This window comes from Carassius gibelio, chromosome A9 (assembly GCF_023724105.1).
Source record: "Carassius gibelio isolate Cgi1373 ecotype wild population from Czech Republic chromosome A9, carGib1.2-hapl.c, whole genome shotgun sequence".
NCBI classification, from domain to species: domain Eukaryota; kingdom Metazoa; phylum Chordata; class Actinopteri; order Cypriniformes; family Cyprinidae; genus Carassius; species Carassius gibelio.
Window position 1 is genome coordinate 8,200,802 of NC_068379.1, and position 23,558 is coordinate 8,224,359.

Genomic DNA, 23,558 nt, shown 5'->3' on the forward strand with positions numbered 1-23,558 from the left:
TTATGGGATGACCAAAATATACTTTGTGGTAAACAAACACTTATTTAAAATAAAAAAATTCAAAATTAAAAAAATAACAAAAGTCACTTGAAAAAAATTCTTCAATTTGTGAATTTCTTCAAAACGCTCCTTTTATAATCATTGAAGTTTCTGGTAGCAGTTCAGTATAATACTAAAGAATAATGGTGCATTAGAATACATACATATTCCATAAAAAAATGTGATTCTGCACGTTACTCTTTAATAAATGTAACAGATGACGAAAAAATTCAGCTAAAGCAGAGTAGAGATTCTTCAAATGCAAAATCCCCTCAACTCTGATGTAGAAAGCAATGAAACCAAAAGACACATGCCTTGATCAACGGAGGAAAGTGGAACAGGTTCAGGTAGTCGTGGGTAAGTTTCTCAATCTCGGTCTGAAAAAGAAAGATTCGACAGAATGTTTAAAACATGACGAGATGGATTTATGCAGCGCACTGACAATCAGCCAGTGACCAGCTGTGTGTTACTGTAACATAATCATTACCTGTTAATGGACTTTCAGCAGCAAAACAACAATTAATACCATTGTGTATCACTTATGACTCTGGCATATGTCATATACATCTAGAGTAAGTCATTCAACAAACCAGGCTCTGTATGGACGGAGCACGCAGACGAATGCCTCACACGACCAGACGAGTCATGTCAGCCTCCACTGATCCCAGAGCAAGACTAATTATTTCTCTGGGGTTGCTCTGACATAATGGAGTTTCATTTAAATATCAACACTGTCAGAGATATTTACAAAATTCCTTAGCCGGAAATACAAATAATACCAAGAATATAAAATATAGTTTCATGCTCCAAAAAGAATGTGGCTTTCCTCAAATCATTCATATTGTTCATATTGAGCATTGTCGAGAAACTAGAGGTTCTTTAGAATACTATTGGACTTTAATCAGTTTAATACTTTTGTTTACTTAATACATTTTTGCATATTAATTTACTGTATTTAAATGTATTTAAATTTTTTTCATTAAAAGATGATAATAATAATAATAATACTGTGATAAAAGCTTCAAAATTTATCACAAAATGGATATTTGATACTGTCACACGCCTAGTTTGAAAAAATCATCAGTCCCAGTGTATTAATGAATGATTTCAAAATAAAAATCACTCTTAAGTGTGCTAATACATTTAGATGTGTGCCAGTGAGCTGTTTAGCACACTAGCATCAGTGCTAGCACTGGAGGAAGCAGCCTGGTACCTTCAGATGTATGATGTGTCCTTTAGACGTCACACCCAGGTCTCTCATGTCAGTCTCAGACAGCAGCAGCAGTCTCTGTCCTGTGATGTGGTTCTGCTGGAAGATGTTAGCGTACTGTTGCAGCTCTCCATCACCTACACAGCACACACACACACACACGTGAATGCACACAAACACACAAACGCACACACACACATGCAAGCACACACACACATGCACGCACACAAACACACACGTGCACGCACACAAACACACACATGCACACAAACACACACGTGCATGCACGCACAAACACACACATGCACACAAACACACACGTGCATGCATGCACAAACACACACATGCACACAAACACACACGTGCATGCACGCACACACACACACACAAAAACACGCGCACACACACACACAAACACACACACGTGCACGCACACGCACACACATGCACGCACACAAACACACACACATGCATGCACACACGTGCACACACACACACGTGCACACACACACACACACAAACGTGCGCACACACACACGTGCATGCACACACACGCACACAAACACACACCACGTGCAAGCATGCACGCACGCACGCACACACACACACACACACACCCACACGCACACACATGCACAAAAACACACACACAAGTTCATGCTCATACACACGCATGCTTATGTTTCTATCATTGCAGTGACTCTTTCAGTTGACTTTTTCCATTTTATTGTTTTTATACTGACCTAATGATACTTTCTATTCTCTAACCCTACACCTAAAACACAAAACTATCAAAGAAACCATTCTGGACATAACTATAAAAATAAAGAGTTCCTATTTGAATATATGTTAAAAAGTTATTTATTCCTGTGATTAAAGCTGAAGTTTCCGTCTTCAGAGTCACATGATCCTTCAGAAATCATTCTGATTTGCTGCTCAAGAATCATTTTTGCTTATTATTAATGTTGAAAAGAATTAAGCTTCTTGATATTCTCAGGCTTCTTCGATCGATAAAAAGTTCAAAAGAACAGCATTTATTTCAAATAGCAATCTTTGTAACAATGTTTTACATACTGGAAAAAAATGTATAGCCTGAATGCACTGTAAGTCACTTTAGATAAAAGCACCTGCTAAATGCATAAATGTAAAAGTTAAAGTCTCTGTTGTCACTTAGAATCAATTTAATAAAAATATTCATTTCTTTTTATATATATAATCTTACTGACCCAATTACTGAATTTTTGACCAGCAGTGTATATGATGTAAAATCTCACCTTGAAAAATCTGCTCCATCCAGAATTGCTGTAAAGACAAGTTATATTAAAAAAGAACAGAAAATCTAGATCAGATCATCTGTATTGAGAAATATCTACCCACCACGTGTTCTTCTGTCCAGGAGTGGATCGCCAGGTTTGGGAGAAGCTGTCAAACACAAAGAAGTCTCACATGACTCACACAAAAGACATTCAGCTAAATGTTAATATGGAGTAGATTTATCAGTATTGAGAGTGAGAGAATACTCACAATCACTTTATCAACTTCTAATTCGGTCATAATACAGTACAGTCGTGGCCAAAAATATTGGCCCCCTTGGTAAATATGATCAAAGAAGCCGATGAAAATTCATCTGCATTGTTATTCCTTTTGTTTTTGTTTTTTTTTATAAAAAAAATGAACAAAAATGTATCCTTTCATTGGATAGTAAGAAAATGGGGGGAAATATCATTATGAATTTTTTTTTTTCTCTAAAATACATTGGCCACAATTAATGGCACCCTTTTATTCAATATTTTTTGAAACCTCCATTTGCCAGTTTAATAGGTCTAAATGTTCTCCTATAATGCCTGATGAGGTTAGAGAACACCTCACAAGAGATCAGAGACCACTCCTTCATCCAGAATCACTCCAGACCCTTTAGATTCCCAGCTTCTCCTCTTCAGTTCACTCCTCTCATTTTCTGTAGGGTTCAGGTCAGAGGACTGAATTGGCTATAGCAGAAGCTTGGTTTTGAGCTCAGTGACCCATTTCTGTGTTGTTTTTGAGGTTTGTGTTTGGATTATTGTACAGTTGGAAGATCCAAACATGGTCCAATATAAGACTTCTAACAGAGTCAGTAACTTACAGATTTTTTTATCTGTTGGTATTTGATAGAATCCGTGATGCCATGTGTCTAAACAAGATGTCCAGGACCTCCAGCAGAAATATAGGCCCACAACTGTTTTCCTAATGAATGTTGTTCAGTTGCTTTGACGCAATGCATTTTGATTAAAGTGCTATATAAATAAAGGTGACTTGACAACATCAAAAATACAGCAGTATATTTCATTGAACACATGGGGTACTTTTTTCCTTTGTGTTCACAAAAACCATCTTGAGTGTTTACTGCTAAAAAGCTCATTTTTTAGTTTCATATGTTCATAGAAGCCAGTCCCATTTAAAGTTCCAGTCATGTCTGATAACTGAATATGCTTTAGTTTGTTTTTGGATGAGCTAGGAGAATTTTTAAGGTTTTCTAACCCCGAGACTCAACTATTTTCTGCAATTCTCCAGCTGTGATCCTTGGAGAGTCTTTAGCCACTCAAACTGACCTCCTCACCATGCAGGACGATATAGACACATGTCCTCTTCCAGGCAGTTTTCTAACATTTTCTGTTGATTGGAAATTCTTAATTATTGCCCTGATGGTGGAAATGGGAATTTTCACTGCTTTAGCTTTTTTAAAGCCACTTCACCGATTTGTGAAGCTCAATTATCTTTTGCTGCACATCAGAAATATATTCTTTGGTTTTTCTCATTGTGATGAATGATTAAGGGCATTTGGGATTTGTTTTCCCTCCTCTTTGTATTTCTGTGAAACAGGAAGCCATGGCTGAATAATTTCATGTTTATAATCATGCTGGAGTGCTCAAAATTGTGAAAATGAATGGGAATATACTTCAGAGATATTTTACTCATAAGAATTTCTAGGGGTGCCAAAAATATTTTTACAATAACTCTTATTAGATGCTACAAGGATGCTATTTTTGACATTCTCACCTCTGTTTCCAATGACTACTTTTTTTAAATCATCAAATGTTAAAGCTTTTACAAAATAAGTTAGCTTTTTTCTTTTATTATTTTGTTTTTGAATTACAATTAAAAAATCTATTAATAAAAGGATGTGAAACTGTATCCCATGTGATGACATCATATTTTACCCTTTAAAGTAATGAATTATTCCATAAAATTTCAAATTTCCTTCAAACTTCTGAGAAACTTTATAATCCAGTTCCAACAGAAAAGACAGACAGATTGATGCACAATATATCTCACGTGATAACAGTCACAGTGCTTTGATTTCAGCACAATACTTATGCATGCATTGAGTGTTGTCAGTAAAACAGATCTCTAGACATCAGTACAGATATTACAGTCTCATCTACATCATTGATAGTTTTCACCAGACTTTATCTGAATTCATATTAGCGATATATCTAGTGAACAGTGCTTTGTCTTTGTTTCTGACAGGATTTCAGGTTTCCTAGTCTGAGTGAAGTCTGATTAGAGGAACATATGTAATGCATTTCAGTTCCACTGGAAGAAATATTGAAATGCTCTTTCTTGCCTGTGTCTTTCATTCTCTCTCCCTCTCTTTCTTGATGGCGTGCGAGTTCCTCACAGTCTTCACACTGCTCAAATTGGCCAATCTTAATGTCAGTGAAATGTCAGTTGTTCGTAAGTGTGCGCTGTCCTCGCCACACTGACACGCTGTTCTCTCTCGCTCTCCTCAGCATGTGGCTATACATCCACTTCATTTGCCATAAATAACATCCATAAGGACCCAGTGGGCGTCTAGCAGCCTCACCTAATACAGCCTTTACTGGGAATCAAGGAAAGTGACTGCTCTAACCTCCACAGCACACCACAGACCACTTACTTCCACTTAAAACTAGTCTAAAAAACACATTTTATCCAGCACACAAATACGGTTCCTGATAGAACAAAAGATGCAAAAACACACTCAATCTAAATCCTAAACAATCTTCATTTTGATAAGACCACTACCAGTGAAATGTTTGTCTATTTCAAGTTATTAAGTTTCAAGACTTCTGCTTAAATGATCAAATTAACTTTGTAGAAAAAAATAAACTGTGCGTGTCTTTACGAACACTAACATGTACTTTCATATAAATTAATATTTAAAGCAATAAAAGCAGTTTGTGTTTTGATGAATTTGCTTATGATTAGTAAAAAATTAGTGGTTTTTAATAGTGTATATTTAATTGTGTGTATTTTTTAGGTTAACCTGTTAGCGCCCACGGTACACTGTGTGTTATAGACTAATGAGTTCAAATATTTTTTGTGCTAAATAAAGAGCTATTCTTAGTACTGAAATTATATCTGACAGTAAAATACTGCTCGGAAATTCATTTGAACCACACTATCCATCTTTTTCTTACGACCCATGATGCTTTGCGTTATTATGGGAGTAACTTCCGCTGAACTGTAAAAAATTAGCAAAAGGTTTGCTCTACGAATGCATTTATAAACATTTTCAAAAACTGTGTACATTTCAGTAAACACAGCTAACATGGATAAGAAGTGGAAAGACAAAAGCATCTGTATGAAAACAAACCTGCAACGAGACATGAGGGTTTGGGAAGAAAAACAAGAGTGCATAGTGCATTCCAGTTCATTATTCATGTGATATATCATAACTAAAGACATTATTAACTGTCTTTACATTTATTTGGAGAAATTAAGTTCGCGATTATGGAAAGGGGTGTTACATTTCTGACTAGTGCTTGTGGTGTTCAGCCAATCACAATGCACTTGGTCAGCTGGCCAATCAGAGCAGACTGCGCTTGTCAGAAGGCGGGACTTTGACGAAAACAACGCATTTGAAAGAGGCCTATAGAGGACCTATAATAATGTACAGAATTTGATAAAAAATGTGTTTTTGAATATTAAAGCATGTCAACATATTCGGTTACACGACATACACACAAATAATGATCTTTAAACAAACACCATATGACCCCTTTAACTGTAAAAGACTGTAAAAATGCTAAAACCTGTTAAATGGTTAACGGTAAGTTCCCCTAATATAAACAGTGAAAAACTGTATTGGACATTACGTGTAATTTTACCTTAATAGCGTTTTTGGGAGTGAATTCTTTTTCATTATTGTGACGAGTGGGGCGAGGCCGAGAGCCGTGGGAACGGAGCGAGGCCGGTGTAGTGATTGGAGATGAGCGACACCTGCTCCACTCACCGGTCTCAAGTCCCACGGAGGAGATCGGAAGTATAAAGAGGAGGAGTTACGACAGAGAAGGACGAGAGAAGACCAGGCCTGGATTTATTTTGTGTTTGGTTTTATTTGTGCGACAGTCGTCCGTGAGGGGCTGTCGCGCTATTTTGTGTTTATTTGGTTATTAAAGTTTCATTTAAATGTCCGCTAGTCTTCCTTTTTTTAATCAGTTTTGTACATTAGGGTTGTTTGTTACAGCTAATGTTGTTAAATTAATGTTTATTGCATTATTTTAGTTTCATGTGTATGTTACCATGATGGTGTTTAGTGTTTGTGTGAAGGACACTGCACCTTCTATAAATGTTAATATTTAAAAGCTGCTTGTGATAGGCTTTGGTTCATCATGTGACTTTCTCATCACCAGCTGCTTTTGGTAGTTATCAGTGTAATGCAAAGGTACAAAACAGATTTCAGTCCTTCAATAGGTTAGTATATTAACATTATATCAGTTAATGAAATTACGGTATTTAACTGTAAATTTAAGTTAAAACAGTAAAACCTAAAATGTTTCTACCATAATTTTTTACTGTAAAATTCTGGCAACAAATTCTGCTATTGTTTTACCGTAAATCTTACGGAATTGTTTTATAGTGTACAGCATATGTTATCTTTTGTTATATATATTAACAGCGGAATACAAAGGAAAAAACAATAATAATCATCATGGCACAGATATTTTTGTTGTTATTCTTCTGATGTCTGAAAACAGAAAGTGTACAACTTATTGGGTCAAACTGACAGATAAGGATTATTTATATAATTTATATAATTAATGATTATTTGAAATAGTTTTTTGAGTGATACCTCTTCAAACTGGAAGCGTCTCCCACTATCTAAAACAGTAGGCTCACTAGGAAAAAAGGTGACGTGGGTAGGCAATTAACGGACACCCCAAAACAGTGTCCTGGGGTCCTAGTCACTGTCATCGGATGAGTCAAACGCAGCTAAGCTCAAAGGCATGGGGATCTGGTGTCCCTGTGTAAGCGAGTTCAGATTGGCCGAGGGGAACTCCAGAGGAAACATCTGATCAAACTCCCTCATGATGGCCTGCACTTCTCCATCACACGACGCCTCTGAACTCAGATCCTCCTCCACACTCGAGTCAACGAACAACTCTGAGCTTAACACTGCCACCACAGGAAGAAAGAACTGACAGATGACAACAGAACACGGACACAGTCAGAAGGACAAGGACAGGAAAAGAAATAAAGGGAAGGAAATCAGCAACATCAGATGTTAACTGTCATTCAGAAGGTAGTGATGAGGGAAAAGCGTGCAGCCAATGAAAAGATTGTGCTTCCTTTTTTACAACATGTTAGATAGTCATGAAACATACTAATGCTATTTCTGCTGTCAAGTGTGTTTATTCATACATCATTCCTGTAGCTCAAATAGTAAAGCACAGCACTTGCATGCCAAACACTGCATACCATGATGCTCAGGTGAGCCGCAGGTAACATACACGAGTGGCTTGTTTTAATGTGCGTTAGAGATCTCTTAAAGGAACGGTTCACTCAAAATGTCACAATTAACTCACAGAACAACACAATTTATGCGGACTACTTTTTGCTTGTGCAAAAGTGTGCTTAATTGTTTTGAATGTGTACTTGTAGAAGAAAGTGGATTGCACTATTTTATTGTAAGGTTTTTAGGTTGTTACAGTGTGATAATATATTTAAGTACTGAGTGATATTAATTAACTACATGTACATACTATATGGTTAGGGTTTGGCTTTGGGTTACTTGCATGTATTTATGCATGATTAAATGTTATTATAATAGTAAATACGTTACATTTGTAACAAGGACACCTTAAAGGGGGGGTGAAATGCTATTTCATGCATACTGAGTTTTATACACTGTTAAAGGGACAATAAGTAACTTTTTAGGTATTTTATTATCTAAAATCAATATTTCTATTCATAAATATGCCCTCAATGGTGTACAAATACCTATGCCAATGTTTAAACTAATCCTCATAAATGAAGAATTTATTATCTTTATATACATGGGACAGGTAGGTTGACGGAGGCTTCCATGTAGTTCCGCCATCTTGCAAACCTATAATAGCAGAGAGGGACAAAAAGTACTAAGCCAACGCGTTTCCACAGCGCGTTTTCGGTCAGAGCCAGAAACGCAGGTGCAGAGCAGTGAGAGGCGCTTGAAACTGCACCGGCAAGTTTAAAAGTCTGGATTGCATTCTTATTATGGACCATACATATGCCGCGCCACAGGAGAAGAAAACATCGTCGCCAAAACAGTCAAAAATAGAACGTAAAAGGAAACGTGACCGTAGATTACAGAAAACAAGAGTTAATGTCGGGGAAGCTTTTTCTAGGTGGAAAGAGCTAATGCTTGATAAAGATTTCAAAAGAGACGCTGAAGTGGCCAGTTTTCTTCTCGACAGGTAAGTCAGTGTTAACAGTCTATATTATAATATTTTTTTTATATCTAACAATGCATATAATTCAGAAAATATAACGAATAAGTTAGACATAACTACTAATTACAATATTTCATGTTTTCCACAGTCAGTAATTCATACTGTAACATTCGTTTGTTAGTTGTCATGTTGCAGTTTGTTTGAAATAACACACCTGTTCACCTGAAGGAAAACTCGATGAAGTGCTATTAGAAGACATCCTGCTTTTTGGTACATATCGCCTACCGTAGATGCAACGCGCATTTGAAAAAGCGAGGTGCTGGAGAGCAAAGTTAGTTTGAATGCAAAATACAATTTCACCACTAGATGGGAGTAATTCCTACTCAGTGTCCCTTTAAAGAGTTGGATTCCCATGCTAAACATGGACAAAGTTTCAAAAATTAAGTTGTACGTTTGAAGGAGTATTTTTGTTCCAAAAATACTCCTTCCGGTTTGTCACAAGTTTCGGAAAGTTTTTTTCGAATATGGGTCTGTGTGACGTTAGATGGAGCGGAATTTCCTTATATGGGTCCTGAGGGCACGTCTGCCGGAAGAGCGCGCGCTCCCGTATAGCAGAGCAGAGAGAGCACAACAGACTTCACTGATCAGAGCTGGGGGGTCGCGAAATGTCACAAAAGGACTGTGTTTTTGGTTGCCAGGGCAAGACAACCCTGCACAGATTACAAAAAAAAAAAAAAAAACAGCATTAAGGGACCAGTGGATGTAGTTTATTTTTACAGAGTATCAACGGAGTTGTGCAAGTGTTTTTGTTTGTTCCCTGCATTTCGAAGATGCTTGTTTTACAAACAAGGCCCAGTTTGACGCCGGATTTGCACATCGTTTATTTCTTAAGGATAATGCAGTCCCAACGAAAAAGGGTCACGATCGTGTGTTGGAACCGCAGGCGGTGAGTAAAACTGCTTCAGATATCTCTGTGTTGTTAACTCAGCTATCGGCGCATAAGCACATCAAGTAAACAACATGCGATGTTGTCATCAAACTGCACTTTCCACATTTACAGCTTAAAAAAAAAAAAAAGACGACATAAAGTGGAACTTAGTAATTTTCCTAAACCGCTAAGCAAATATAAACAGTTTCAGTACATACCACATAGAGACGTCGTTGCTGCTGCTGCTCTTGTTAAATTTCAACCTCTGGATCTGATTCTGGATCATAAATAAACGGCTGAATCTGACTGTTAGCCATGGTTTGTTTTTGTTTGTTTTGTCCTCACGGTAAAGTCACAGTTTCCAAACGCTCTCAACGCAAAAGCCTACTGGTGCTCGTGATTCTTTAGCTCCGCCCACACGTCACGCCTCCAGCCACTCGTGTTTTTCCAGGAAAAATTGGTACAGACTATCTTTCTCTTATGAATATAATAAAACTAGAGACTTTTTGGAATTATGAGGGATGCAGTACTACTCTATAGGTACTCAAGATTAACAGGAGAAAACGAGCATTTCACCCCCCCTTTAATAAAGTGATAGCAAAACCTGCATGACAGAAATGATTCAGACTGCTTTGGAGTAAACAATAACTTCTGGTTGGAGACAGAGACTCACCGGTGTGTTGGACTGCTCAATGAGCTTCCTCTCCCACATCTTTAAGCGTCTCTCTCTTTCCTTCAGCACTTGTTCTTTGGTGCTGAGATCTCTCTCCAGCCGCTTCAGACGCTCTAGGGTCGCCTCGATCTCACACCTGTTCACACAGAGCACATCATCTTCATCAACCCATCAACACTTTCCAGAAACACATCCATCAGTGATTAACCTGTTTGCCACTGACGACATTCCTATTTTAATTTTTGCATAATGTGCCATACATTGATGTCCATAAAATATTTATGGAGATGTAAATATATTTAGGATTAGGTGATATATATATCACATATCAGTTTTTTATCATTATTTATTATTTTGTAACTCATTTTATGACATCACTAACACTTTTAGATTGAACTGACAATTTTAGCAATATTATTATAAATTGCACTGGACTTAGGACCAGAACAACAGAAAAAAACCACTTATAAAAAAAATATACATATATATTAAACATTTGTGTTCAAATATTTTACAACAACTGGCAAAAAAAAGGACTTTTGGGGTCTAAACATACTCATAGTTTTTGTTAAACCTGTATACAAATGTCCCATTTTAGACACACACAGTGTCTATACTGTTACTCGCAGGTATTTATTTTGTATTAAAATATGTTTCCACATGCTCTAACGAATGGCTATACGTGTGTTTTGAAGAAATTGTTGTTTTTGTATGCTGATTTAATTGGGTTGGCCATCTGTCACAGCACACACAGCTCTGATGGAAGAATAAATGGCTGAATGCTGTCTTTATTCACTAGACAGCCTAAATGCTGCTAAAGGTGAGACATTTTCTCAGCTGGTCGGCAACATTTAGTGCAGAATCGTCCAGCGGTGTTTCTTTAATTATAGGTGTGTGTACAGTCATTGTTCGTTTGTAATATGCTATGACACCAGCAGAGGGAGCTACACACTGTCTCCAGACAACAGTTCTTTACAAACGAACAGCAAGTCCTCAAACTCCTCCCATCTCCTTTAGCCCCGCCCCCTGCTCCAAGCCCAAACATCCCATGTGATTGATTTCCTTGTCAGCTTCTTTTCTGAGAAACGCTGTTGAAATTTTTACATTCACATGCCCTCTTCCTCTTTTTGGCCCATCAGATTTCTTCTCTTCGTTCCCTCTGTGGTTCTGTCTGTTTCTCTGTTTAGCTGTAGGGAGGGACAGGAACCTCTTCCAGTCTTAATATAGCATCAAACACCCAAATATGTCTAGACCACCAATAGAGACACACATGGTACTGTGTGTATTATATTATATTATTACATATTAAATTTTACTTTAATCTTTGCAGTATTTAAACTTTAGTTGTATTTTGTTTTGCATTTTTATGCAATGTAGTAACGAAAAAAAAAAAAAAAACCATCAACTGGCAGGAATATGATCTTGATATTTGTGCAGGATGTGATCATAGGTGAGCTGCTGTACCTCCACTCTGCTTTACTGTGCAGGAAGGTGTTGCACTCCTCCGGTAAGTGACTGTCGCTCCACATGGCCTCCAGCGTGGACAGGATGTGTTTGAACAGAGGCCTGTCCTACAACACCAGCACAACATCTCCATTAAAACAGCAGCATTTCCCAGCGAGACACATCAGATCACTTTCTGAAAGACTGAACTCAAGACTATCAAAATGTATTGGTTGGCTACATCAAAATGCACCCTAATGAAAAAAAAAAAAGTGAAAAAGTACACGTTACAGTACATTAAAAAAAGTACTTATTACGGTAATAATATACTTAAGTGCAAACTGAATGTAAAGTTTTTAGACGCCATGATAGTTGCAATTAAATAAAAATGTTTTATAGTTTAAATTGGTAATGAATGCAATTAGCTGAATCACAAAGTTGCAATTTAGTACTTTTAAAATATATTAACTTTAAATATAATAAAAGTACTTTACACGTGCTTTAGAATTATTTAAAATGTCATTTAAAGTAAAACTTTTAAAAATGCATTTTTTTAAAAGTCTGCTTAAGTGTGTTAAGAACAGTGTTGGCCGTAATGCATTACAAGTAATGCAAGTTACGCAATCAGATTTCTTTTTTCAAGTAACCAGTAAAGTAATGCATTACTTTTAAATATAAAGTTTTTTTTTTTTTTTTAAATAAGTAATGTTTTACCATGTGTTCACTGTCACCTCTCCTGTCCCCGTTTTGAGAGGAATCAGGAGTGAGGCCTTTACAGGTGCCAAAAATATAACTTTTGGGTTTTCTGTTTTTAAAAACATAAGCAAGCCCAGCTCAGGTCACTAAAAGTAACAATGCATTACCTTCCATAAATAGTAACAAGTATCACAATTAGTTACTTTTTTATGGAGTAATGCAATACTGTAATGCATTACTTCTAAAACTTACTTTCCACAAAACTGGTCATGAGAGTGTCTCTCTTGAAGTATACTTAAGTAGCTTTTTATTTCATTAATAATATTATAATATCTGAAAGTACTTAAAAATATATATCCTTTGGAAGTACACTTCAAGTGCACATTCAATACAACTTTGCACTTCTTTTTCACAAGGGCTTGTGAGGTCGAAGCGCATCATACAACAATTAAACTGTGACACATTAACAGCATTTTAAATTAAAAAGTGTCCAGAGGAGATGTGTCACCTGACAGACTCAAACTGAGAGGGGGAAAAGCCCTGACGTGAACTTTGATTGGATGAATTAAAAATGTCAGGATAAGAGACAGTCATATATTAATAAAGACAGCGGTTATTAATGTCCTGACCAAACAGCATGTCTTATCTATTATTCACGCATTAATGCTTTTCACTTTAACATGGAGTAAATACCAATCTACTTAAGCACTGCATAATTACTGTATTGGTTTACTGCAACATATTACTACTGCTCTGCAATGCATGTAATTATCTGAGGTTTATTGTATGTTTGCATTCAATTTATACTGTATTTGCTAAATATGATCTCATCGGATAATCATACAGTAAAAGTGTTGATTCACTAGTCGTTTGAATCCTGAATGACCTTCTTTATTCTGTGAACCGCTAAAAATATTTAAAACCAATATTTAGTTGGTAACCAATCAGTTTAGCTAAGCAGTGACTTCCACTGTAAAGTCTTTATGTCACAAAGAAGAAATATATTCATACAGTTTCAGAAGCCCATAAGCTTTTATTTTGGCAGGTTGCTGACAAGTATAAGCGCTGTCAGTTTTAGCGCATCAGTGAGTGAAATGCATTTTTCTGGCTAGCCTAGATGTAAGCTTTCGGTTTGAATGGAAATCTTCTGCAGTTTTGGAGTTAATAAGGTATGTGAGCACATAGAGCAGGAGAGAAGCAGATTAATGTAAAAGGCTGACACTAGATCTTCAGGAAGAATGTTTGCATGTGATGTTTTCGAGCAGGCCTTAGCTGCTTTCCACTGAATTATTCTGACAGCAGTGGTTTAGTCTGTGGTCATAATCTATGGCGTGACCTCATTTACACTTCAAGTTAAACGTGTATTGGTTGTCTTACTTTCGGTTCCGTCACCCAGCAGCTTCTCATCAGACAGGCGAAACTGGCCGGGCAGCTACTGGGAATCGTCAGCCGCTGCAGAACACACAGGTGAAACATGTCAGAAACGATCCGAGTCAGAGCTGCTGAAGACACGTCAGTCGACCAGAGTCGGCTTTTACCTCGTTTTTCTCCACCACCAGCCAGGCCACCTGCAGCCCCTCCAGACCTTTGAAGGGAACTTCACGAGTCAGCATCTCCCACAGGACCTGAAAGAAACCCACGCATTATTCACAGCTCTGTGAGCTATCTATGCATAGGCTCAATGCATCAAACAACTGACTTCACAGTGCAACCACACTGAGAAAAAAAATGATACGCTCTAGGAGTGGGTGATATATCACGATATTTCAAGAGTATGACAATATTTACGACAATATGGAACAAAATAAACATTGAACAGTGTTTTATTGGTGATTGCAACTGGCAGGCAGCATAATTTATTAATGCAATCAAAATGAAGGGGATTTTTCCTTTTCCAATGAGCTACTGTCATCGATGACAGACGTGTAAATCTATTGTCATAAAGTGGCAGCAGCAGATGCATGTTCACTTGAAGCAGACCGATCGGTGTACGGGGTCGTAGCTGGGGTTTGAGGGGCTCCTGTGCAGGTTTTTACTGGTGGACTCTGTTTGAAATTGTTTAAGTAGCACAAATAAACAAATATACAAATTGAACAACGTTTAAGTTTTTGTTTTAAGTTTGTAGGTGTCCAGGTACAGAAACTGAATAATCAAATGTTAATAGCATTACATAGTCTTTACTGTATAAATTAAATATAGATTATTTCTTGTTAAAACTACAAAGTAATTCAGTAAAGATTTATTGGATTAAGATTAAGGGCACTGACAGCAGCTAGTAAATTAGGTGTGGTCAATTTAAGAGATAATACATCCATTAAAGGGGGGGTGAAATGCTCGTTTTCACTCAATATCCTGTTAATCTTGAGTACCTAAAGAGTAGTACTGCATCCTTCATAACTCCAAAAAGTCTTTAGTTTTATTATATTCATAAGAGAAAGATAGTCTGTACCGATTTTTCCCGGAAAAACACGAGCCGCTGGAGGCGTGACGTGTGGGCGGAGCTAAAGAATCACGAGCGCCAGTAGGCTTTTGTGTTGAGAGCATGTGGAAACTGTGACATTACCGTGAGGGAAAAACCATCATCCAAAACAAACCATGGCTTACAGTCAGATTCAGCCGTTTATTTATGATCCAGAATCAGATCCCGAGGCTGAAACTGAACGAGAGCAGCAGCAGCAACGACTCGCTCTGAGCGGGGCTCGAACCCGGGTCTCCGGCATGGGAAGGGACGCACTAACAAGGAGGCAGAGATATTTTAAGCAGTTTTACTTGGGAACAAAAATACTCCTTCAAACGTTCAACTTAATTTTTGAAACTTTGTCCATGTTTAGCATGGGAATCCAACTCTTTAACAGTGTAAAAAACTCAGTATGAATGAAATAGCATTTAACCCCCCCTTTAAAGGGTTAGTTCACCCAAATATTAAAATTATGTCATTAATAACTCACCCTCATGTCGTTCCAAACCAGTGAGACCGCCGTTCATCTTCGTAACACAGTTAAAGATATTTTAGATTTAGTCTGAGAGCTCTCAGTCCCTCCATTGAAACTGTGTGTACGGCTGGGGCGGAGTGGCAATCGGGACGATCGGGACTTTTTCCTATGAATTTTTGTTTTTGATGAATTTTCATGATCGGCCCATTATAAATTATTCATAATGGCCGTGAGAGTGGCCGGAGCGGGAGCGCGGCGGCCGGCACTGTATTTCTCAGTCATAGTTACCCCCCTGCACACTTATCTCATCTCCCCCGTCATATTCTTCATACAGATCTTTCATGGTCACAAAAACAAACAAAAAACGAGTATTTAATTCATTTGTTTGTTCTTAAATTAACATAGAATGGAGTAAAACCTCCTGGGAATGGGGAATTCGTTTATCCAATGAACCGACTGCAGGTCAAGTCTGTTTACAGAAATGTAGGGAGATAAGGAGCGCCCCCTGCCCCCTCGTCTAATGGCATGACCCAAAAATGGCACACGCCAGACTAGAGAGAGAGAGAGAGAAAGCGTGCAAATTCTAGAAAAAAGAAATTGACAGTCAGCAAGGATTAGCGTGGTTGCATAACATTTAACGATACCCCCATGGCAGGCAAGAAGAGAAAGGACAAAGGAGGGGCCGAAAAGGCCAGAATGAAGACGCAGCGGATGCTAGAGGAGAATGCATCAAAGTGCTCAAAAAGTGCGGATTTATTCCGAAATCAGGCGTCAACATGTGAAAAACAGTGGCGCCTCTCAAGCATTAACGTACGTTATTGCTAGCCGCCCGTGAACTAGCACAAGCTAGTAAATGTTGGTAGCCTAATAATAATGACCAATTTAATTAGTGGTAGGTAGACAGTGGTGTGTGTATTATATATATCCGGTCACTCAAAACGCAACGTCAAGGAATTTGACGCTCCTTGCAGCTGAGAGAAGCCAGCTTCCATTGAAAATGAATGACTTCCGGTAACTTTGGAAGCTCAAGTCAGTGGCGGTGTGAACAACTCTCACGTGGCGTTGTCAAGGCAGCAATTTCACTGGATCTAAACAAATCAGTCCAACCATAGACCATGTGACCAGTAGCGGTGGCTTTCTTAATATATTTAAAATAATTTTGCAAGGGTTATGACGTTAGTAGTATATATTTTTTAGCAATTTTTTTTTTTGACCACCGAGGGCCGGTGGTTTACGAAATTTCCCGGTAGATTTTTTTGTCCCACTCCGCCCCTGGTGTACGGTATACTGTCCATGTCCAGAAAGGTAAGAAAAACATCTTCAAAGTAGTCCATGTGACATCAGAGGGTCAGTTAGAATTTGTTGAAGTGCGAAAATACATTTTGGTCCAAAAAAAGCAAAAACTATGACTTTATTCAGCATTGTCTTTTCTTCTGTGTCTGTTGTGAGAGATAATGCAGAGATAATCTCTGCAGTGTAGTGATATACGGTTCGTAAATGAATCATTCGAAGTAACCGGATCTTCTTGAACCAGTTCACCAAATCGAACTGAATCGTTTTAAACGGTTCGCATCTCTAATATGCATTAATCCAAAAATGAATTAAGCTTTTAACTTTTTTAATGTGGCTGACACTCCCTCTGAGTCAGAATAAACCAATATCCCGGAGTAATTCATTTACTCCAACAGTACACTGACTGAACTGATGTGAAGAGAGAACTGAAGATGAACAACGAGCCGAGCCAGATAATGAGTGATTGATTGATGAATGATTCGTTCACGAACCGGATATCCAGACTGCTTTGTTTTGAATTCTCTCTCACAACAGACACGGAAGAGAAGACAATGATGAATAAAGTCATACATTTTGTTATTTTTGGACCAAATTTTATTTTTGATGCTTCAACAAATTCTAACTGACCCTCTGATGTCACATGGACTACTTTGATGATGTTATTCTTACCTTTCTGGACATGGACAGTATACAGTATACATTATAAAGTATATATTATTTCAAGAGCAAGAAGAGACAAAACTCAGTTTGGTGTTTAAAGGCTGTAGACGCAGCTCTCTGCATGCACACTGTATGCACCGAACAGCAATGCAGGTGCAGAATTAAGCTTTTCATGTCTTTTTGTACTTGTATGTTTACACTGGCAAGATGTATTTGTTCGTTCTTGGTTTGGTATTTACGCAAAAACTCACCTGAGTTTTTCTGCGTCTTCTTTGAATGCTTTAAACGTTTAAATTGGTTAGGCTTAAAACACGTGGAATTGATAAGCTTTCATGTCTTTTTACGCTGGCCTCATGCAGTCAGTTGAAATCACTGGACCCCTCGCCTCTCTCCACACCGCTTTACTAAAAATGTGCTCCTTGCCTAGGTAAGAGTGTGCGCTCGAATACGCTCTAGAACCCCTCTCACGATACTTTGTTGTCATACAGCGATCAGTCTGCACAGCGCTGCTTCAAGTTGAACACATCTATTAGGTTTGTTGTGTTGTTGTTGTTGTGCATGCTAGTGAACGTATCCACCACACGTCATTTGATTATTGATATTGTGATATGACGATATAGAATTTATACTGGTATTATCGTGGACGATATGATATGGCACACTCACCACTCCATACGAGTACGTGTCGCAGGTCTCAGACACAGGGAAGCTCTGGATGACTTCAGGGGCCATCCAGGGAAAGGTGCCCACCAGAGACATGTGGGTGGTGTGGGAATGAAACTTAGACGCCCCGAAATCACAGATCTGAGGACATGGAGAGCCCAATTAATGAGCAGATTAATTGGGCTGATTTGTCATCTTTAACTAATAAAGCTTGGTTGTGTGTGTATGAACAGACAGTCATCGTGTACCTTGGGTACTGCATCTGCCGTCAACACAACTGGAATGAAAACACACAGAGCTGGTCAGGCCACAGATAATATAGCAGCAAACATATAGAGAGAACTGTTTTACCATTTCGGGACTTGAGGTCTCTGTGAATGACTGTAAACGGGGCCTCGGCGTGCAGATAATGCATGCCTATGAGAGGAAACACACAAAGTGATTATTTTACTGAAGGAATGGGACATACGCTGCTTCTCCAGTTTCTCAGTGTGTAGAAACACACAGGAAATGTGTTTACAGTAGTGTGCTTACAGTCTTGTTTAATCACTGAAGTGTCAAGCTTGTGTTCTTGTTAGTGTGCTTCTATAATGTCCTTTTCTATGCGGACAAACTTGTGGTTAAACATCACGCTTTCAGTTTTTGTCTGGTGTTGTTTACTCCATGTAAACAGTGATTTATGAATACACACTGAAAGGAAACGGGTCCCTTACTTGCAGATTTGAAAGATCAGATATAACTTTGCACAAACAAGACTGGTGACTGATTATATCACACTAGTGTCATATTGCCATGTGTAATTTTAACACAAACACGGCAATATATTTAACTCAAGGCAAATGTCAGAGGGTATTAAGTATGCTATTTCAGATGCATTGCCTCCACAAATGTTTTTTTTAGTCGACTAGTCTGTTACAAAATTTCAGTTTAAACAGTGAAATCAGTCATGGGGCACGTCCCTAGTTCATTATAAAACTGTATAAGCATTTCTGCTAGACTTTCAGTGCAAGTGGGTATTGTTTTGCATTTAAACTCTTCTACTTTTTTCAATTTAAGTGTATGAGAGTATATATAATACCTTTAGCAATGTCCATTGCCCAGGTCATAATCTGCTTCATGCTGATGTCTTCACTCTCGGCACTGGACAGATAGTCGAACAGACATCCACCGCTGGCATACTCTACCACACCATAACACAAACACACACATACACAGAGTGTCAATTAAAATGCAAAAAAATAAAATAAAAATGTAAAATTTGCACTGGGCAGGAGTTTTTTAGCACCCTCAGATTCCAAATTTTCAAATAGTTGTATCTCTGCCAAACGTTGTCAGATCCTAATAAACCATACATCAATGGAAAGCTTATTTATTAAGATGATGTATAAATCACAATTTCAATTTCAAGCCCTGTTACAAGTTGATTTATAACAAGTCTCTTAATTATATTATCAAATAGTATTAAATTAATATTAATAAATTATATATTATTTAATAAAATACTGTTTTAAAGTAAATAAATAATAAAAGTAAAATCATGTCACGTCACAACGTGTTCCCAAAAGAATGCAAACTCCAATATAGAGACATACCACGAACGAATGACTTAATATGAATAAATTTAGCTTTGCTTTAGGTCACTGCGTCACACTGCAGGTGAAAAATAGCCTTCTGGCTAACTCTGGCATATTTAGAGAGATGTTTATTAATATGCATTGTCCCTGTAACAAAATAAATAAATGTCACACCCCTGGAGTCATGTTGTGTTTGCCCTGCATGTGTTCCAGTGCCCATGTTCTGTGTGACACAGCTTCTGTCCCTCCTTGATTAGTTCCCAGGTGTGTCCCTCATTAGCCTGTCTTTAAAACCCATGTCCTTTCAGTCTGTGTTTGTCAGGTCTACAATTCAGTACGTGTGTCTTCGTCCTTCATGCCATGTTGGATTTACCCCTGTGATGGATTAATAAAGACTCTCTCGATTATTCACGACTTGTGTTTCTTCCGGCACAGTATTGTGACAGAAGACCCGAACTATAACAGTGGATTTCATAGACTAGGAATCGGAACTGGAAGTTGAACTGCCCCCCCCTCCTCCTCTCTCTGTCATTTCAACTGGTCCCGTCCAGCCCTCTTTTGTCCTTGGTTTCCTCTTCCAGCCCTGAAGGTGCTTCCAATTTTCCAGTGCCCACCCCTAGAATGTGTCTTCCAGTGCCGGCTCCTCCAAAATGCCCTCCCTCCCTCCCACCCGCTCCTCCACCACTATCATCTGGCAGCCCCTCTGCTCGCCCTCAGCCCGCCATCATTCCAGTGCAAGCTCTGCGGGGACCGCCATCCTCCAGCGTCGCCATGCTCCAAGTCTCCGTCACCTCCGCTTCCTGCCTCCGAGGCCTGGACTCCGCCTCGGCCCATTGACCCATCAGCTCCACCATGGCTCCCAGCTCCCTCCTCCTCTTCATCGTGGCTTGGCAGTCCACAAGCTCCACCTGGATCCCTTGTCCCTCTGGCTCTGCCTTGGTCTGGCATCGACCATCCTGCACCTCGGGACTCCACTCCTATGGCTTCACCTCATTCCTCTGGCTCCGTCAGGCTCCTTCATCCTCTTGGCTCCACCTCAGTCCTCTGTCGCTCTATCTCCACTGTAGCCTCCAGGATCCACATCTCCAGGTTGGTCGTCGGCGCCATCAGTTCTGCCCTAGGACCTCCGGACCCTCCCCGTCACCCTGGCTCTTTGGCTCTCCATCTCGGGCTCCTCCTCCAGCTGCTCCGCCACCATTAGTTGCCCCCCCTGGAGCCATAACCTTGGGCCGTTATGACTGTGGCCTGGGTCCTGCTGGGCTCCTCCTGCTCCAGGTCCCTCCTGTCTCCTCCCTGGGTCCTCCCTCCATCCTCTCTGTCTGCTGGCCCCCTTCCAGGGAGTCCGTCCTCCACCGGAAACTCCTCCCAAGTTCCTACCCACGCCTCCCTCTGTTGTTTCTACGATGCGAGGTCGCACCTTCTGGTAGGGGGGAGTAATGTCACACCCCTGGACTCATGTTGTGTTTTCCCTGCATGTGTTCCAGTGCACATGTTCTGTGTGACACAGCTTCTGTCCCTCCTTGATTAGTTCCCAGGTGTGTCTCCTTAGTCCCTCATTAACCTGTCTTTAAAACCCATGTCCTTTCAGTCTGTGTTTGTCGGGTCTACAAGTCAGTATGTGTGTCTTCATCCTGTGTGTCATGTTGGATTTACCCCTGTGATGGATTAATAAAGACTCTCTCGATTATTCTTGACTCCGTGTTGCTTCCGGCACAGTATTGTGACACACTGTGAGCACACATCAGATAATATAATGGGTCAGGTTATCAGGCTCAAATGGAGAGACACACACACACACACACACACACAGAGGGGAAATTAATAACCTCCCAGACAAAGCTGAGCTGATCATAAACAGTACCTTCATCTGCACTTATTACATTTACTTTTAATTAAAAGAGAGATTTTACACTCTTTCAGTACTGCAGACCAAAGACTCTTTACAAATCACTTTATTATGATCTTTTACAATCACTACCAGCAGGATCCGGACCAAAAGGGCACTTTAACCGACCTTAGATAAACTGAGAAATCTGCATTTCCTGAAGGACATCCCAGTGCTTGCAAGTCAGCTAAAATAAATCATTAGACAGACACTGACATGTAATATCAAGAATAGATATAGGAAAGAATTTATTATGCAAATGACAAAAATTACATATTTTTTTGTTTTAATCTTAATTTTCTTCAAGTAGAGTATTTAGAATAAAGACAAAAAAGAATGATGTTTATTAAAAAAAGACTCAAATTATCTACCAAACAAAGTCTGCATGGAGTCTTTATGCTAATTCTTCCAGCTGAATTAATTGCAGAAGATTGTGGATAGTAAAAAAAGCACGTGTTTGTGTAATATCACTGCAGCCGTGCCCTGGAAACAGTGTAATAAATGCTGCGTTTCAGAGCGATGAGTCATGTTGGACTGACCTGTAACAATCCCATAGTTGGGCGCTTCCAGGATCGCTCCGTAAAACTGGATGATGTTTCGATGACTGAGAACACTTAAAATCTCTGCCTGGAAATACAGCCAACACAAAGATTACAACAACAGCACAACAATGAACTATTCAATACATCTGTGTTCTTTCCTAATCCAATACAAAAATGTTTCATTACAAATAAATAATGATATTTTCAGCATAACAATTAACTCTTTAAATCCTGCTGTGTCATGTATGGCACACATTTCTAAGGGCTTTAAATTATCAACATTTTCAAAACTTTGATGTACACAATTCACTACTTTTGTGTGAACTTTTTAGGGATCAAACTATGTTTTAATCTTGACCAAAACTCACCCAAAGTCATTATGCTCTAAAATCACCATGTGAAGAACAAAGACAACTATGAATCTAGCACTTAAAAGTAAATACACTTCACTCCAAAGACAAACACTACACTCAGCTGAAACTAATATGACTTAATTATGCAACAATTTTCTTTTAAAGACATAGTCTATGTATTTCGTTCACAGAGAGAGAGCATGTGACTCTGTGTAATCGCACCGCTCGGACTGGAGTCGACACACTGAGAGGCAATTAAAATGATTATCACACTGACAATTAAAGCATGTGAGCATAAAAGCTGGGGCGACTCTCACTCCCACCTCTTTTTCAATCTTCAGAAGCTTTTTCACCGCCACCTCTTTGTCCTGCGAGAGCCAGCGGGCGCGATACACGCTCCCGAAACTCCCACCGCCGCAGTTCTCGTAGAAGAGGATGTCATCGAATTGGATTTGCACAAAGGAGGCGCACAGAGATGCCATGGCATAATGGCACTTCGAAACACACTTCTCTCCTAAAGATGCAAGAAAAAGAGGAGAGGATGAGAGGAGAATGAGAGAAGAGGCTCCTCAGAGGAGAGATGTTGTGATTTGATCTGCCACTGAGAGAACTGCTCACTTCTACTCCAGTGAACACACACACACACACACACACACATGCGTGCCGTGAGCTGTCAGGCAGAATCCACTCACTTTTACAAGTTTTGCTCTAGTGTCACAGGCTGGTGTGAGAGTAATGTGTGTTTAGGCCTTTGTGTTTTTGTGACAGCACACATGCCTGTCCTGCTGGGGAAGATGAACACAGTTTATATTTAAAAGAATAGTTCAGATTTCTCTCTTGATTCAGACAACACTACTTTTTCACTGGAGAAAGACATTTGAAAAGAGGACTCATATTTTAGCCGGAAGCAACAATTTGAAGATAAACACGTCTTAAAGGGATAGTTAACCCAAAAATGACAATTCTGTTATTAATTATTCACCCTTATGTTGT

General features: G+C 39.0%; 1 protein-coding gene across 1 annotated transcript in view; it reads right to left on the bottom strand.

The window, feature by feature from the left end:
* LOC128019599 (mitogen-activated protein kinase kinase kinase 20) overlaps positions 1–23,558 on the bottom strand; it is a 36,407-nt gene that overhangs the window by 8,685 nt on the left and 4,164 nt on the right. The window contains exons 2-15 of the mRNA XM_052605676.1: positions 22,889–23,079; positions 22,210–22,297; positions 19,290–19,391; positions 18,563–18,628; positions 18,460–18,488; positions 18,215–18,352; positions 14,201–14,287; positions 14,040–14,114; positions 11,988–12,094; positions 10,524–10,659; positions 2,627–2,671; positions 2,524–2,551; positions 1,253–1,386; positions 354–416 (exon numbers count right to left, since the gene is read on the bottom strand). Coding sequence (XP_052461636.1) covers positions 354–416; positions 1,253–1,386; positions 2,524–2,551; positions 2,627–2,671; positions 10,524–10,659; positions 11,988–12,094; positions 14,040–14,114; positions 14,201–14,287; positions 18,215–18,352; positions 18,460–18,488; positions 18,563–18,628; positions 19,290–19,391; positions 22,210–22,297; positions 22,889–23,047 — 1,257 coding nt within the window. The 5' untranslated portion in view covers positions 23,048–23,079. The remainder of the gene's footprint in view (positions 1–353; positions 417–1,252; positions 1,387–2,523; positions 2,552–2,626; positions 2,672–10,523; positions 10,660–11,987; positions 12,095–14,039; positions 14,115–14,200; positions 14,288–18,214; positions 18,353–18,459; positions 18,489–18,562; positions 18,629–19,289; positions 19,392–22,209; positions 22,298–22,888; positions 23,080–23,558) is intronic.